At 38.2% G+C, this 17,768-nt stretch overlaps 1 protein-coding gene across 1 annotated transcript in view; it reads right to left on the reverse strand.

Annotated features, from left to right (window-relative positions):
- Positions 1-17,768, reverse strand: part of RERE (arginine-glutamic acid dipeptide repeats) — a 265,002-nt gene that overhangs the window by 223,731 nt on the left and 23,503 nt on the right. Inside the window, 1 exon segment of the mRNA XM_044914376.1 lies at positions 8,731-8,801. Coding sequence (XP_044770311.1) covers positions 8,731-8,801 — 71 coding nt within the window.

Here is a 17,768-nt window from a genome sequence, read left to right on the forward strand (position 1 = left end):
GATGCTAGGGTCATAAGACAGATACTTAATAAGGAAATATTCAAGACATTAGGGGGTCAAAGAAAGACCCTATCATCTTCTCCAAGTCCTAGTTTAATTTTATAAAGCTGAAGGCAAGGTAAAAGACAAAGGCTTAATACCAGAGGAAAAAAAGACACCATTCAAATGAGCTTTAATTTTCTCACAACGCCCACGTGAACAGGTACAAAACATAAAGCTCAAGAAAGGCATTATTTCTTTTAGGGGTAAAACCAGTTCTGGTATGTATCACACGTCTATTTTATTTTTCTTTTAAACTTTGAAAACATTTAAAAGCAGCAGCAGATTACAGAGCAACTTCTGAAAGCCAGCACCGTCCTTGTAAGTATCAAAAAGATACCTCAAATAACAGTTTGAGTGTGTTCCCTTTCAAATATTCTAGAGAGTACATAACACTTCCAAAAAACTAACCGATCCAATATTGTGTGGCTTTAAATGGACTAAAAACTCCATAAAATCCAGATACTTATATAAGAATCTCTGTTCTTAAAGGTGTTTAGAAATGACAAATCAGCAAACTTTTAAACCATTGTTCGGGAGCCTTATTACACTTAGTTTCTTTTGAATCACTAACAACCTCCTGTGATCCAAGATTTTCATATCGTCCATTAATTACTTATTTTTCTATGTCTCTTTTAAAACAAACAAACAAAAACATGAATCCCAAGAAAATAAGCCAATACTGGGAATGTCGTCTTCACGATGGTTTCTTTCCTTTCGGTACAGATCGCCCTCTAGAGTGTACGCTGGGTGCCACACAGGACACTTCCTGTGCGCTCAGTCGCTGACTCCCACTGCCTCAGGGACAACACATGATGACACCAAGTGTTGTTCGCAGCATAACCTTCACCACCGCACACCCCCTCCTCCCCATACCAGTGCTGCAGATTCCAAATCAAAGATTCAACTGTGCACTAGAATGTACAATATACTTAATATTTCTTACCACAATCATCCAATAAAAATGAATTGCTGGTTAATTTTTTGCACTAGGAATTCATTAATCAGATCACTCAAATCCTTATTCACTCAGATCAAGAGTTTTAAATCAAGAAGACACTTAGTAAGGCATTTCAAATCACCTTGGCATTGTTTTAAATATGCAAAAGTTCAAATAATTATTAAAACATTTTAAGTATTAAAAATACATTTTAAAGCATATCACTGTTCTTCTTTATCAATCAGAAAACATGGGCAGTTATCTGTTTCCCTGATTTTCTTTCAATCCTTCTAATGGGTTTTACTTGGACTATTTTGAGTCCATTCTTAAACACAAACACCCACATACATATACAAATTACAAATGTCCAGTTCTAAGGAATCAAGTTTGAATTAATAAGACTTTACCAATATTCTTGCATAGCAGCTCTCTGCAAATATCAAATTGTCTCAAACTTTCTTAGGCTCCTTTTTTAGAAAAGATGAGAATGCCTAGTTTTCCACATTGAAAATATTTCACATAGAACAGGTTTATTAAACGTTTTAGATACATATTTTATAGAACAGTATAATTAAACAAAACTCTTTCAGTGATTTCTTAGTTCTAAAATCCAAATAGACCAGGAGAAAACGAATTACCCAACTTCACAGTAATTGTGAACCATTAAAACTTTAAATCCCACGTGGCCTATAATGACTGTAACTCATGTGAAAACAGCCTGCTGAGAAGCTGAGTAAATGGGGCCAATAAGATGCTATGAGATTATTTATTCCCAAAGCCTCACTGTGATTTTCACTTACGTGAATACCATCCCCTCCATTTATATCATGCAAAAAGGTGATGGTGATTCAAAATAACTTTAAACATGATTGCCCCATAACTGGCAGGAGGAATATCTAACAACATTTTGTCCATTAAACTTGGGGCTAAGGATTTCATCTCCCTCTTGCTTCTTAAAGGATTAAAAAAAAAATTATAAACTTCAAATTTACATGCGAAAAGGACATTTAGTCTCAGTGCATATATTTATTATTGGTGGCTTACTCCAAACAAACAGCATGAAGTAAGTCCAATACCCCATTATAGTTTATTATAATGCTTATAGATAAGAACTAAGCAACCATGGTCTTTACTTGAAACAAAGGGAGAAAAAAAAGGTGTGGCCTCCAGAAGCACCAAATCAAGAACATGCACCTTTTCTTGACTTAGAAATCACCATATAAGAAGAGTGGTATCACACTGACCCACTGACTCCTAACAGGTGAGAACAACTAAACTAGCGGAAAGGAAAAACGCCTTGGGAAGAATTATTTCAGCTGTACGTTCCATTATGTCTCTAAGTAATACTTAATTCCTCACTCAACAAACTAAAAACAGTTGATAATGAACTTCATGGGTCTCACTTCATTATCCAACACTACACTCCAAGTCGCAAAGCTGTGTGTGAGTGGTACTGACCTTTTCCTAGGAAATGAACTAAAAGGAGAAAAAGGAAGTATGGAAAGCAATGTTCAGTTCTGCAGGCCTAACTTGAGGGACTATCAAGAAGAGAAAAACAGCCACTTTTTACACAAAAATGAACCATCACACCGTAAGGCATTTTTCCTATCCACTGGACTTCTCGGGAATGTTTACCTATAGACTAAGCCCTCATTACTTTTGCTAAAAGTCAGTAATATCGAAAATTCAAAATAGATTATAATGCCTAAAAAATGTTATGACTTTAGCTACACTCACGTAAATTTTCTGAAGAAAATAAGAAACTGAGTTTTAACGTATTTTAAGAACAGATTATTATTTAAATATATAAAATACTACACACTGCAGGCTAACCAAAACACTACACATTGTAAACTAAAGGTAAAGAAACAGGTCTTTTTGGTTTGTTTAATAAACAGAAGGTTAATTTGTAGTTAAGGCATCGTATCAAATTACTACTAAAGTTTTTCTAAAACTTTATGCTGTGAATTTTTTCCACTGAAATGTTATTTCATTCAATATTCCATAAGCACTTACTGTGGATCTTATATGGGCCAGGCAACGACCTAATAAGCACACAGTATACATCAGTGAATAACACGGGCATGGTGTCTGCCCCTACAAAAGCTTAGATCCAGAGCACCAATGAAACATCAACATCACTACCATGTCATTCCATGGCCCAGGCACTATGCATCCACTCTGTGGGCTTGATCTTTTCATCTAAAAACCTCCTACCTGCAAGGTAGGTGCTTTATTTATACCCCAACCTCATAGGTAAATAAAACAAGGTTAGGAGGGTTAAGCATCTTACCCAAGGTAGTAAAAGATAGCAACTGAAGAATAGACCAACTGATGTCAAAGTCAAGCTCCCAACACATGAACTCTACCATCCCTCCTCTCAGTCCCCGAGTATCACCTCAAATTCTGAATTAGCCATATTCACACTAATGCAGACCCCTGTCCCACCCCTAGAAAAGTTTTCAATACAAGATTTACCTAACATTAAAATGAATGCCCACTTCCTGAATGTCTATACACCATACATTCTGTGCTGAGTGGTCACAGCAGCCAAGGTGGGATTAAATAACTGTGGCATGTGATGCATACCTGATAATTAACTCATTGTAGGTACACACAGAAGTGTGCACAGAGTGCATATTAACTATCCCATATCCTCAGCATTATCTATGTAAAGGTCTCTAACAAAAATTGAAAAGATAAAATTACTTATCCTCAGTAAGTTTTCATTTTAAAGACGGAAAAGCAGCTTGTTTTTAATCTACTTCTGAGAAACGTGATTTGGTGGAGAGAGGACAACATCAATTGTGTGTAGGAAGCTGCACCAAAGCTAACTTCTCTGCAGCCCCTCTGTTGTACTGTGGCAATCAACTTTTGGGGTAGGAGCCTAGGAATCAGAAATTCCAAATGTTCCTCCCCTTGCTGCTCACATTTGGCAATGAAACCAAGAGAGAGATGGTGTTAAATCTTGAATAACATGGCCCCCACGTTCACAGCAGTACTGGAGACGTGCCTTTGCCAAGGTAACTAGCGGTATGCAGCCTCAGCTACCCCACATTCACAGTTAAAATGTGTGCTGTCAGGGACATAAATGATACAAAAGCACAGTCATTCACACAGAGTCATAACAACTCAATGAGCCCTAAACAGTTGACTAAAAATACCATAATATCCCTAATGATACATCCCCAACTTCAGGGAATCTCTAAGACCAGGTTTAATTTTAACAACAACATTTCCACGGTTAATAAACCAAACAGGAGCCAAGATGAATCAATGGTATTTGCTCAAAATAGTATTTGTAATAATTATATATCCTACATGGAAATTCATTTCATACAACAGTTAAAGAATCAATAACTATATAACTCTAGGAAACCAAAATCTCATTTTTTTTCTCTTGTATGAATGATAGGAACTCATTAGGAATCCACACAGAATGCCCATGCAGAATATTCAAAGGAATGGCTTCAATTACTTATCTGTGAGTGAAGAAGTAGATATGAAGTACTACCAAGAGCCAGAAAAGGTACTCCTCGGTGTTCTACTGCCGGAAAAATCACTAATCTAAACAATCTTGTAAAGCACTTTCGGAATTTACGATTATTTCTAGAGAGCAAATTCACTCTATTATGCTGAAGGCCTAGATGTCTATAAAAATGGAATTTTATTGATTTTTATAGTAAAGCAAGAAAGAAATCTTTCTTTGTGCACAAAAGGTGAATGGCTTCCTTCACATTAATCCTATTCAGAGTGTTCTCCAAAGAGGACTGACATCCAGTAATGCCACAAATGTCTGTCCAATTAGAAACTAAGGTCACGGAGGGAAGAACTTTATCCTGCAGACTTCAGTCTCTTTCAAGGTGCTGCGCCCAACAAAGCACACAGAGTAGGCTTTCGTTAAATGCCTATCAAAGGCACTAGTTACCACCAAAAACATTCCTCCCTGCACTCGGGAATATAATGCTCCTCAGTGACACAGACTCACTCAGGATCAGAATTCTGAAAGCAAACTAAGTCACACACTGACCTAGGAAAGCTAAGGGAGTGCAACAGAAGAAAGGGTTGAAGATGTTATACCAGGCTCTTTCATTTAATCATGGAGATCCACTCAAGCTGGCCCAAGAGAAGAGGGCTTTACTGAGCAGAAACATGGACAATCCAAGAATCCGGAGGGAAGAAGCATTAGCACAGCGGGCTTCGCCAGAGTTCAGGGAGAAGGCATGCCCTCGTTCCTGCTGGCCATCTACTGCTCTCTGCACAGATCTCTGCTCTTCCTGGCTTCCCCTGCCCTATCACATCAGCTTGCCTGTGACCTGTTTACGCTTGCCAACCCTCTCTGCATTGAGGCGACTCTTGATTCATCCTTCCGGCTTTGCGCCTTCAGCTAACTGCTTCAGTCTCTCAACTATCTTTTCAAGCAAGGCCACAAACATCATAGATTGCCATTCCATATTACTACTCTTTCAAAGAGCTAAAGATTTTGCTAGCTGCCTTATTATTTAGTTCAGAAGCCTAAGGTGCAAAGCTGACTTATTTAATTGATGATCCCTCCCTATTCCTACCTCTAAGCATACACTATCCATAATTCCACCTTACCTCTCCTGTCTCTTGAGCCCCTGCTTTGACTACTTGTTCCATAGATACTTCTATCATTGTAGTCAAACAAATCCAGTTTCGTCTCCTAGTCTGTAAATAAGCCCAATCAAATTAACACTCCCTAAGAGGAGGAAAGCTTCCTAACAGAACACATAATTTGCTTCCCGTGAAAATGCTACTTTCAAAAGTAGCCTCAGTTCTGCTAGGAACTCAATTACTTTGTGCCATCATAGCTTCCACCTATCCCTGTGAAATGCGGGCTCTAAACAGATCTACCAATGTACAGTAGTAGTGACTTACACATTTTGATGGTTAAATGTTAACAAAGCAGAAGCCATGGATCTTATCCCCATAGGCAAGATGACCATATAAACTATCATCCAAAACAAGGATACCTTTGAGAGTGAAAGGGGACACTGTTTAACAGTTTGCCAGGTTTAATATAATCCTGCACACAGAGACAACTATGTTCCATATCATGGACTCCGACTCTATGGGACATAGTAGCAGAGCCTAGAAGGCAACGCAGGTCCCCACGTAAAATCCGAAGACCCTGCTTATCTCTCACAGAACTAGTTCCTGAAATGTTACCCAGGGTCCTCAGTTCAACAAATTGGCATTATGCTGGTTTGGGTTACTGGTCATAGATGATTCATTATGCCTGCTTCTCATTTCCTTAACTTCCACTGTGTCTAACACTGTAATCTTATGTAATATGTACCAAACTGGGCATTTGCCCAGTTCTTTTTACAGTCCCAAATATACCATATATTCAAAAACTCACCATGGTAAGGGGTCATTCTAATTCACGGTATAAACAAAGGAACACATCTCTCAGTTACAACCCCAAACCAAAAAAGCTTAAAAAGATAAAATATATAATTAATCAACAATATTTAAAGGCTACTGGGTTTTTGTTTTCCACTGCTCCACTTGCCATGCATGGTATTTGCTGTGGGCAAAACCAACTCCAATTTCTTCTTTTTAAAATCTTGAAGAGAAACAAAGCATATTTCCTTCTGTTCATCTTTTCCCCTTATAGCCTGGGTAAGCTGAAGGAAAAAAAAAGCTATGATTATTCTCATCTATTATCTTTTCATAAGTAGAACTGCAAACCAAGGAAAGAAGAAAGTGGATATCCAGACAACAACTACATTCCTTCTAGGAGTAAATATTTCACCATCTCGGTTATTCTTATACAACAACTACGAGCATGTGCTGAATACAGAACTCAGACAAAAACATGAGACACAGCAGTGTGCAACTTACATACCGTGCCCACTTCCCACACTGTTTCTGCAGACAGATTTAATGTGTTGTGCCAGACCAATACTGACAACAGAAGCTTCAGCTTTTATTGCTGTTAATACCCTGAGCAATTACTGTAACTCAGCAGGAACCTCTGCCCCAAACAGCAACTATAACATTGTAATCAGCATTTCATAAGAGATGCTGTTCAGACATGAAGGCAACTGCTAATGTGCTAAAATTGTACAAAAAGGGGTCTGAATCTAATAGGTTAAAAAAAAAAAAAAAAAACCTTTGCAATTTTTATTTCACAGCTATATCTTTTCCATGGTGCACTGGTATTATGTTTGGTTAAAAAAAAAAAAATCACACACAGAGAGGATGAGCAGGGACAGAGCAGTAGCAGAGGCCACAGGCAAAAGAAAATTCTCAGGAAACAAGACCACTGCCCAGATTTTCAGATGTCAGTGCAGCATCTGCAAAAAAAAAATCTTTGGAAGGAAATATATAATAAATAGCAAAGACCTCTAAAAATGGCAAAACTTCATACTGACATAAAATCTAAATAGAAAGCATTTGATTTACAAATTTAAACTGCAAGCCCTCCTTGTAAAACAAGCAGGGAACTTAAAAGCAGCATACCAAGAATAAATAAATCTTAGAAGTAAATGGCACATTTGACTTTCTTTTAAAACAGTAAGCATGTGTTACTTATGCAACAAAACTTTAGTAAGAAAAAAAGATGGCATGCAATTTTTTTAACTAGCTAAGTCAGAATAAACTAATTGGGTATTTGGAGTCATCAAAAATGATAAAAAGAAAGAAAGGAGACGCAGAGTTAAAGATCTCTCCATATTACATTACCTTTTTTTAGACTGAAGTATCACATACGGAATGTGAGAACACAAATATTGTCAAGTTACAAAGGTTTTGGAGATAAGAGCATTCACAGATACTGATACATACGTCTACCGAGCTAAAGAATTGGGATTTCTCTATACCTAAAAAGGGAGACAGTGGTTCACAACCTTCAAGTACAAGGATCCCTTTTTAATGTTTCAAAAGATCCCCCAATGGCAATACTCTGTATTTCACATATCAGTTGTTTGAGGAAAATACGTAATAAACTGATTCTTAACTGTGTATTGTCATTAACTATTAAGTGAATTTTTTTAAACCACACCAGCATATTAATATATATGAAAAGTCATTGTACAAACATATGTGAGGCATATTTTGAGCTGAGAATGGTTATTTGCAGACCTTTGTAAAATCTCTACGGATACCCGGGGATCCAAAGCCCCAAGTGTGGGCACCACCGGTCTAAAGCCCAGAGATTGCCTAATGGGCAATATCAACACCTCTAAACTTGGGGAAGGTTTGTAATGAGAAAGTACTGCAGCCATGCCATCCCCAACCCAGAGTTCCTTCCCCCAACCTCCATCACCGGGTGACCCCAAGATAAACTCTAAACTCACTAAAATCTCTAAGGAAATGATAGTTGCCACCCAAAACTAGTCTCTGGCGCATTTATATTCTTTTTTTCCAACTCACCACCAATTCCCAAATTTACTTTACTTTAGGCTCTTCACAATGGCTGAGAAGAAAGAAGCTACTTCAGAAACTCAAGAAAATCTCTGAAATTATCGTCAAAACAGCTACTAGAGAAATGAAAACTTTGGGAATACTGTTCACAGTACAAGCTTTGTTAAGTGTTATAAAACCAAAAGGATAAAACTGGTAACTGCCTTACACGTGTGCTGCAGCTGCCAGGCAGTGAGCACTCAGAGGTGGGCTGGTTACCAAGTCCACAGCCAGGAAGAAGCAATCGAGACAGACAGCCAATGGAACTGGAAAAAGAGAAGGCACAGAGGAGAATCAACAGCACATTAAAAAATGCTTACCAGTTTGAAGTCTTGAATGCTACAGATGAAATATGGCGTATTTGGCCTCCGACTCTCGATATACACACAGTCTTTAAAAGAAAAAAAAAATTAAAACAATGGTATTTACCATTAAGGGAACAAAGACAGGGCCCATAAAGCCACTGCATAAATAAACACATGACAAAGCATATATCTTATATAGAAAAAAATTTTTCAGAGATACATTGTAAATTACAAATAATTTTAAGCTAGAGGAAAACAGTCCTTGGGGTTCTTATTGACCACTTTTCTGGTAATTTAAAGAACCTGATAAAGCCTTAATTATTGTTTCCAGGGTACTTGAAGAAGGGGAAGAAAGAAATCCCATAGGATTAACCATATTTTGACGAAGAAACTTCAATCAAGGGAATTATTTGATCACAGCTACACAAGACAAAATTTTGAATGTCTTATTTAGAGAGATGCTACCATGTCTTCACAAAGAGAAATGGCTTTGCCAAGTGCTTCTTTATTGTCAGTAAATAATTTGTGAGGAAATAAATGAAAGATGTAAAGATGACTGGCTTGAACACACCATTACAATGACCTTTTCACCTAAACCAAGAAACAAAAAGAAATCTAACCGGTTGTGGATAACTTCCTACTAAATTTCAACCTAAACACATTTTATTTTCTAATTATAAAGAAAACCAAGGCACCCAATTGGAGATGGGATGCAGTAAACCAAACCACACTTTCCTCAAGGGAATAAGGGCGCTTTCTTAAATTATATTTGACATGGCAATGGTTGGGTAATTATTTCTGATGCTCTCAACAGCTGGAGTCTAAAGGCCTGCTCTTTTAAATGGCAGGTTAAGATAATTTTCTCTTTCTTTCTTTCTTTTTTTTTTAAGAAGCAATGATTTTAAGGGAAGCAGTGGCTATAAAGGGACTTTAACACTCAACACAGGGCAACCCAAGATCATCATAAAGCTTAAGATAGGATCCTCTATGTATTATTTACTGAGAACTAAAGGCATGTGCAGTCAATCAAATTTTCTAGGGATAATAACCGTAATACCCACATTCAAAATGCCATTTGTTTTATCCCTTCTCATGACCCTTCATAATGAGTGTATCTTAGAATAACTCAGATGCTTAAGAATACAAGCAGATTCCTCTACTGCCTGTTACACATGCAGAGCCAAGAAAAAGAAAAGGAGCAGAAATATGGAGCCATCCATCCCATGGACAGTCCAGTACCACCACAAGCACTAGCTGACCCTCTAAGAGGTGGATCATGAAGAAAACCCTCACCAAGGACACTTCCTTCCAAGAAACCTTCTGAAAGACATCAGGATTTTTGTAGCCCAGAGTCATTCCAGAAAAAGAAGAAATCTGAATGCCAATCACCCAGGCATCCAGAATGTCCCAACTGATTTCTCTACTCAGATGGAGACTCAACAAAGATTCGATCCCTGAATCCATGTACAAGGGTAGCTCAGGAATAAACTGCTGACTGAATTTTCTATTTTGTTCCAGGGTCCAGGAGGCTAAATAACTCTGCTTAACATTCAGGCAACATCCATTTAACATGCCAATCATCTTAAAGAACAAGAGAACTCTTCCTACTTCGGTAGGTATTTGTCTTCCTAATCCCTAATTTGGTATTCAACTAAAAACATTCCCTAGATAAAAAACTGCAGTTCCAACTTGCACAATTTTGGAACCCAAGGTTCTTAATTTCTGTGCCCCAATCCCTGATGTACCGAATACCAGTATTTCAAATCTCTAGATATCAATTATTTACCTGTCTCACTCAACCTGAACACAAATCAGTCTATAGACCCTCTTCTTCCTATCACCTCCCACAGCCTTCTCTTCTAAATCTCATAACACTGTCATACTGAGCTATATACTCACTGAGTTCAATACAAACGGGTCACTTCCCAACTAATGACTTCCATTTCCTTAAAGTTCATGGGACCAAAATGTGCTGCATACAAGGGTCTGGTCCTGCACGACATCTCAACATCCACTGGGCTATAGTATCCAAAATTCCACTACCTTATCCATGCCAAACCCTCTTAACTCCTTCATTCCACCGGCATCCACTTTATAATGAGTTAGCTCCAGGGCCAATATATTCTCATGGTTCCTCTGTAAAGAAATGGCAACATCTCCTTTCTTTAAAAAGCTTTACATATACTTTTCAGTATAATGTATACAGAATCATTTTAACTATAAACATTCTAACTCTGAGGCTTAAGGTAGCTACTAACTTGTATACAAAGAAGCTTTCCAGAAAAGGAGAATCTATATTCTTTCATTTCTCATTGCAAAGTTACATTCAGGAAAATAATTATCTATAAATATACCTGGATGTAACACTCTCAGAGAAGGGAGGGAAGGACTATATTGGGATGCAGAGGACGACCCCTGGTATCCTTGTGTCTAAACACTTCTTGGCAGTCTTGGAGGCGGACTCCCACCTGTTGGCCTGAGGAATGCTGCCGCAAGGAATAAGGCGGTGTGAAAAAGAACCTTAAACCTGACAGATGGAATTACCACATTTACTTATTAATGCCTTGTTAATAGATAAAAAGTTACCTCTTTTTGTTTAAAAATCTACTATGTCAAACCGAACGGATCCTAATTCATATGTGAGATTTCCAATGCACATGACTAATAATCTGTAAAACAGATCACTGTATCAAGTGATCTCTACCAGTATTTGGAAACTTATACATGAAAAAGATAAGCTCACTTCATAATTAAATGACAAAATTTAGAAGTTTATTTTATGCAAGTAGTCATTAAACACAGAACCACCTAAGATCAGGGGTAATATAAATTAAAATTTTTCACCATGTCTAACTTGCCATAGAAATGGGAAAAAATACATTGTTTTGGTCTGACTTTTTAAAGTCATTTCAAAAATAAAAGCACAAAAAATTACTGTAGAGTCCATTTTTCCTTTATTATCCTCCCATAAAAATTAGGGTGATCCAACTGTACGTCCTAAGAAACAATCTGGAATTCAAGTCTCAGGGGGAAAAAAAATCTACTTATTATTACTCTTAGTGATTTTCAAAATAGAGTTAAATAAGGCCAAATACTCATAAAAAATATTTCCCTCTTGTCTCATTAATTAAGCAGCTATTTAAGAAAATAACTTTATATAGATGTTTACAGTAAGCGTAAAAATAAAGTGGTTTAATTTGGCAAGGGCAAGATGAGAACATAAGTCAAGAGCAATGTTAAAATCTCAGGTGGAATATATGCCCAGTAATCTTTTAAAGCCAAAATGATTTGCCAAGAATTTTCATGCAATTTACGAGTGCATAGATTGTCCGAAGCTAGTTATAAAATTGGTTTCAGTCAGCTGGATCAATGATCCTCAACCTGAAAATCTCCCATGGCCAACACAAGTACTACAGACACCTTTTTTCTAGGAAAGGAAAAAGGAAAGAAGAACGGAAAGAGGAAAGGAAAAAGGAAAGGAAAGGAAAGGAAAGGAAAGAAAAAAGAAGGCCAGCATTTCTTTTTTATTACAAAGCTAGCAGTTCTGAAAAAAATGAGCAAAGCTGAAGTAATCCATTAAGTGCATAATGCACATTTTCAAAATTACCCATATGAAAATGCGTATTTACCAGATTGCGCAAACGGCTGCTGCAGGGCAAATATATATGTATTTTTTTAATCTTAAAATCAGCAAGCCTGAAATACGCCAGAGAAATGAGTGAGGCTATTACCATCGATATCAATTATTCAAACAATACATGATAACTCTTTTTTTTTCTTTACTAGGGGTGTCTAGAAATAAAACCGTGGGTCTAGGTTGAGACTTGCTCTCTAACACCAAACCTCTACCAGGGAATGGATCACATGATTAAGTGACTTCAAATCCTACATCCACGATCCATGCAATGATATTGAACAGGGGCGTTTCTGGCTGTTTCTCACAACCTCAATATAGCTTTGTGTCCAAGAATCTTTTGTGTCATCTGCAAACAACAGAGCATTTGCTAAGCTGGGGATCGAAGTCAGCCAAAACATGAAGGCAAAGAAAGCCCTTTCTGCTTTTCAATCCTCAGCAAATCAGCAGGTTTATGTAAATAGAGCAAGAGCATGGTCCTCTCAAGGTAAAAACCATAGCCTGAAGCATCAGGCAGTTTGTTATCCTGAAACACAAAGAACCTGTCAGCATCCTTCCTGACAGCCTCCTCCCAGAGCACAGTGGACACCTACTTCACCAACTAATTGAGCAAGCAGCGCTGTGAGCCCAGCATTAAAGCTGTGGTCACAATGTGCAGGCAATGCTCAGTCTGTGCTGAGCTCTGTCCTTTGAAGAATTTCCCTCCTGTTAATGCGTTTCTGCCCCCTTAATCACTGTAATACCTTCTCATCCCTTTGCAAGGTATGGCAGTGCCACTGTAATATAATTTCCAATAGAAAACCTTCTATTTGTTTAAAGAAAAAAAAAAGAAGAAAAGAAGAGAAAAAGCATGCATAAACAGACTTTCTCACAAACAAATTTCCCAGAGACACACAGTGTGGCACAGTGGTGGACAAAGAGGTTGACTCTCAGGACTGCTCCATCCTTCTGTGTTCCATTTCTCTTACACAGGATTCCTCCACCCTGGACACTGAACCATTCTGTGAGGTAACAGCCGATTGGTCTAATGTTACAGATTCAAAAGTCCACAAGTATCTCACTAGTTAATATGGGTGTTTCCAAATATCCAACATGCAAAAAGGTATGTAGCTATATGCGCATGTGAGAAACAACACTGAAACCCCAATCTGCACTGCACGGTCTACAAAGGCAGAGCCTCTCACCTCTCCAGCAGCCTCCCCATCTGTATAACAGTCAAATCCATCATCATTCCTCACCTCTATAACAATACACTACATTCCACAGTAAACACTCAAAAACTATACAAGGAGCAACTGACCTGAACAAAAATGTAAAAACAGAAAAGCAGTTATATGAGATCCTATTAAGAACGCTGTTGTGGGGTGCCTGGGTGGCTCAGCTGGTTGAGCGACTGCCTTTGGCTCAGGTCATGATCCTGGAGTCCCTGGATCGAGTCCCGCATCGCTCCCTGCTCAGCAGGGAGTCTGCTTCTCCCTCTGACCCTTCCCCCTCTCATGTGCTTTCTCTCATTCTCTCCCTCAAATAAATAAAAATCTTTAAAAAAAAAAAAAAAACGCTGTTGTGTACTATCAATGTGAACATAAAGAATGCTGTTTTCTAATAAATACTTCTTTAAGAAATAGCTCAATTTCAAGACGGTCTACTTCTAGTTTTCTACTAGATTCTTTTGTGGGGAAGGGATACCCATATCGCCTAGAACAGTGGAGAATTAAAAAGGAAAAAGGAAACAAAAATTGGGAAAATAGCACCTCAGTAAGTGAAATCCTCTCAGTGCTTACTTCATCCTGTGTTCTGAGCCTGAAAACTATCACCAAAACTGACGTGGGCAACATCTTAAAGATTCTAAAGTCAATGGGAAAAAGATCTCAAGTAACACACCCTTGGACCCTTCCTTTCTAAGCTTCATGAAAATTAAATCCCACATATTCCAATGTCTACAGATGCCCAACTAGCACTACCCAAGCGAGCACAGGCTTTTATCTAAAGACAGAACGCTGTATACTTCCAGCAAACATTCATCTGTCTTTATCCTCACTGCTAACAGGAAATTAAATGAGAAAAACCAGCTGGGAAGCTGGGAGGAACAGGTCATCACAAACTGAAAGAGACTGTTTCAGTTTCCCACCTTTCCCTTTTCTCCTCTAGAAGTCAAAAAATCTTCTAGTACATCAAAAGCTTAAAGACTGATCCAAAACAATCATCTTTCTAACTTGAAGAAGTGATGCTGGTGTTCTGGAATAACTGCTGCAGCCAGACCCTGCCCCACTTTTCAAATCAATCATCTGCTACATAGACTTGAAAACTCTGTACTGCCAGAAGCAGCAATCTTAACCAGCTACACGGATATGCTAAGTATTGGCCCTGGGTTGACCCTCTTACTCAAGCAGAGTGTCTGAAGCACTCTCACCACCATTTCCTTCTGCAGATGTTCCTTAAAAGCCCTCCTTGTGATCCACACTGATCCCAACTGTGAAAAAGACCCAAGCCAGCTTAACACCCAAACTCTAGTTAAGTGATGTGGATCCCTCTTACAGTTTCTAACAACTGTTTGTGTAGAGCTTTCGTGCCATGAGAAAACACACAAAACCTAGCTGGCAGGGGAGGACCTATTTTACAAATCAGTGGTGGTCATCTGCCCTATGGAAGCAAAGCATGTTGGTTAGGACATTAGAGACTTGGGGGAGGGGAATTTCCAGCCTGCTCTCACTCTTACTGCCCCACTGTACCTAGCTTTCTAGTGCTTTAGAAGGTGGGTAACAACCCGACCCCAAATCAACGGGTTCTTTCTAAAAAATGAATTCTGTGATAAAATCCCTAGTTAGTAGAGGATAACTGATTGCTAATGAAAACAACAGGTCCTCACCATAATGATTACAAACTAGAACATGGCTGAATATGTACATTTAGGAAACCAACTCAAATTGAGTTCAAACACTTCTAGGAACACTCTGCCCAGTAATCATAGGAAAAAATAACCAGCGACAGGCTGAAGATTCCGCTCTCCCCATATGGCTGACAACAAACAAATCACTAGTCTGATCTGATGTCACATCCTGCAGAGCAGATTTCAAGCAACACTGCTTGCTCCCTCAGAAATCAATGTGCTAGGAGCCTGGGCTTTACAATAAATGGTTCAACCAACTTGCAGTGCTCACTGGAAATACACAGAATTCTCGATGCCTGGGCTGTAATTCTTATTTGGCAAATGATTTTATTATAAACTGGTATCATAGTGAATCCATTTTCTTTACGGGTTTTCTGCTAGTGTTTAATGGACTGTCAGGATAATTTAGATTTCATCTATTTAAACTCATTCAAGCCTACCTCCTGATTGTACAGTAAATGGAACATATTTCTATTCACAGAAATTAATGACAGTTAATTGTAGTCTGCAGTTCTCAATTTTGTAAAAGCAACTGTTCCACAGTTCAAGCACCAAGCTACAGAATTTCCCACACCAATTACATTTTTGTACTTTACAGGCATCCACATCTTGTAAGCCTTTCTTGTAAGACTAATGTATATATTCATATAATATTTCTACCCATTTAAATATTTATTACCAACTTTTCAGAAAGAGGACTTAAATATAACTAAAGGGCTGGGAAAATAAAAGTTTAGTTGTCAGTCTGAACAGAAAGATGCTCAATTATTATGGAGTTTTTTAGCTAGCAAAACTGAAGATTAAAATTTCCTGCTTTACATATTTTTTTTACTTACTATTGGACAATTCTCTCATATATTTCTTTTTTTTTTTTTTTTAAAGATTTTATTTATTTATTTGAGACAGAGAGAATGAGATACAGAGAGCATGAGAGGGAGGAGGGTCAGAGGGAGAAGCAGACTCCCTGCCGAGCAGGGAGCCCGATGCGGGACTCGATCCAGGGACTCCAGGATCATGACCTGAGCCGAAGGCAGTCGCTTAACCAACTGAGCCACCCAGGCGCCCTCTCATATATTTCAAATAAGTCACAATGTCAACATTAATTGAGATTTATTAAAAGTAGGCTAAACTTACCATATGGATTTAGATATACAAACAAGATACATGACACATATTAATAAATACCATACTGGGGCGCCTGCGTGGCTCAGTTGATTAAGCGACTGCCTTCGGCTCAGGTCATGATCCTGGAGTCCTGGGATCGAGTCCCACATCAGGCTCCCTGCTCAGCAGGGAGTCTGCTTCTCCCTCTGACCCTCCTCTCTCTCATGCTCTCTGTCTCTCATTGTCTCTCTCGCAAATAAATAAAATCTTAAAATAAATAAATAAATACCGTACTGAATTGCTTCTGAGACTGATATTCTGTTTAACAGAAATTTACCTCTGAGTTTTATTTACCAGACAACACAACAATCCCATGAGTGATTTCTCTTCTTGAGGGATTAGTCTTTCACCTAAGCACCCCCACAGCTGTGTAAGAGATGCCTAAAGGAGAAAAAGGCATGAAAAAAAGCACCTTAAAAGAAACTTATCAAATCAAGACCCAAATAATTGTAAGGCAAGCATCCAGAATTTGCTGCCCCACAACTATAACCACCAGAGTCATAGACTGACAAACTGCAATCCACACAAAAGAGAAGTAAAGGAAAACCCAAGCTACCCTTTTCATCCCTTTTTTCAACGTGATATTTACATCTACTCAACTGGGTCCTGAATCTTCTATAACCACATCATGCCCCATTCCATGAAATTCTCCATGCTGCTGCCCCCTAACAGAGACGCCCTGCCTCTACCTGGCCCTACTATAATTCTGCCCAAACTCCAGGACCCAAATCAAGGTCTTCATGTCTTACCCAGTATCACCAACTTATAATCCGTCCTATTCAGTTGGCGTCTGCCCACTCACTGCCTGTTACTAACATGTAGTATTACTTAAGTGTAATTTCTCCCTATAAAATGAAGGATCAAGGACTCGAATCCTGTCTACCTTTGTATCTTGCCCTACACCACACCTCCACAAAATGCCTTGCAGAAAGTTACAGATATAGAAGATCGCGTTCTTACGTTATTAGCTGATCAATTCGAAGCTAATACTATTGCTGACATCTAACATACCCCATTAAATTCTACTAGCTTATTCAAACACTATTCCAGGCCTTAAATTTAATTCTCTGCTTTACAGAAATCTTTAGTTTATATAATTTATATAAACCTCTAAGGGCAAATCAAACCTATTCCCCGACTCTCTTATTCCATCTGTACCTCTTCCCTCTCACCCTTCAATCCTTATTGTTTTAATTTGGGTTTTTGTTGTTGTTGCTGTTACTATTGTTTAGTTAGGTGCTTATTTTAAAATTAAAGTCAAAAACTAAAGATATTTTAAGAATAACTTAAAACTTGCAGTCAATTTCACATGACTGAATAAATACTGAGACCTCAAATTTTCATAACAGATCTTCAGCCCACTGTGAA

This window comes from Neomonachus schauinslandi, chromosome 4, assembly GCF_002201575.2.
Source record: "Neomonachus schauinslandi chromosome 4, ASM220157v2, whole genome shotgun sequence".
NCBI lineage: Eukaryota > Metazoa > Chordata > Mammalia > Carnivora > Phocidae > Neomonachus > Neomonachus schauinslandi.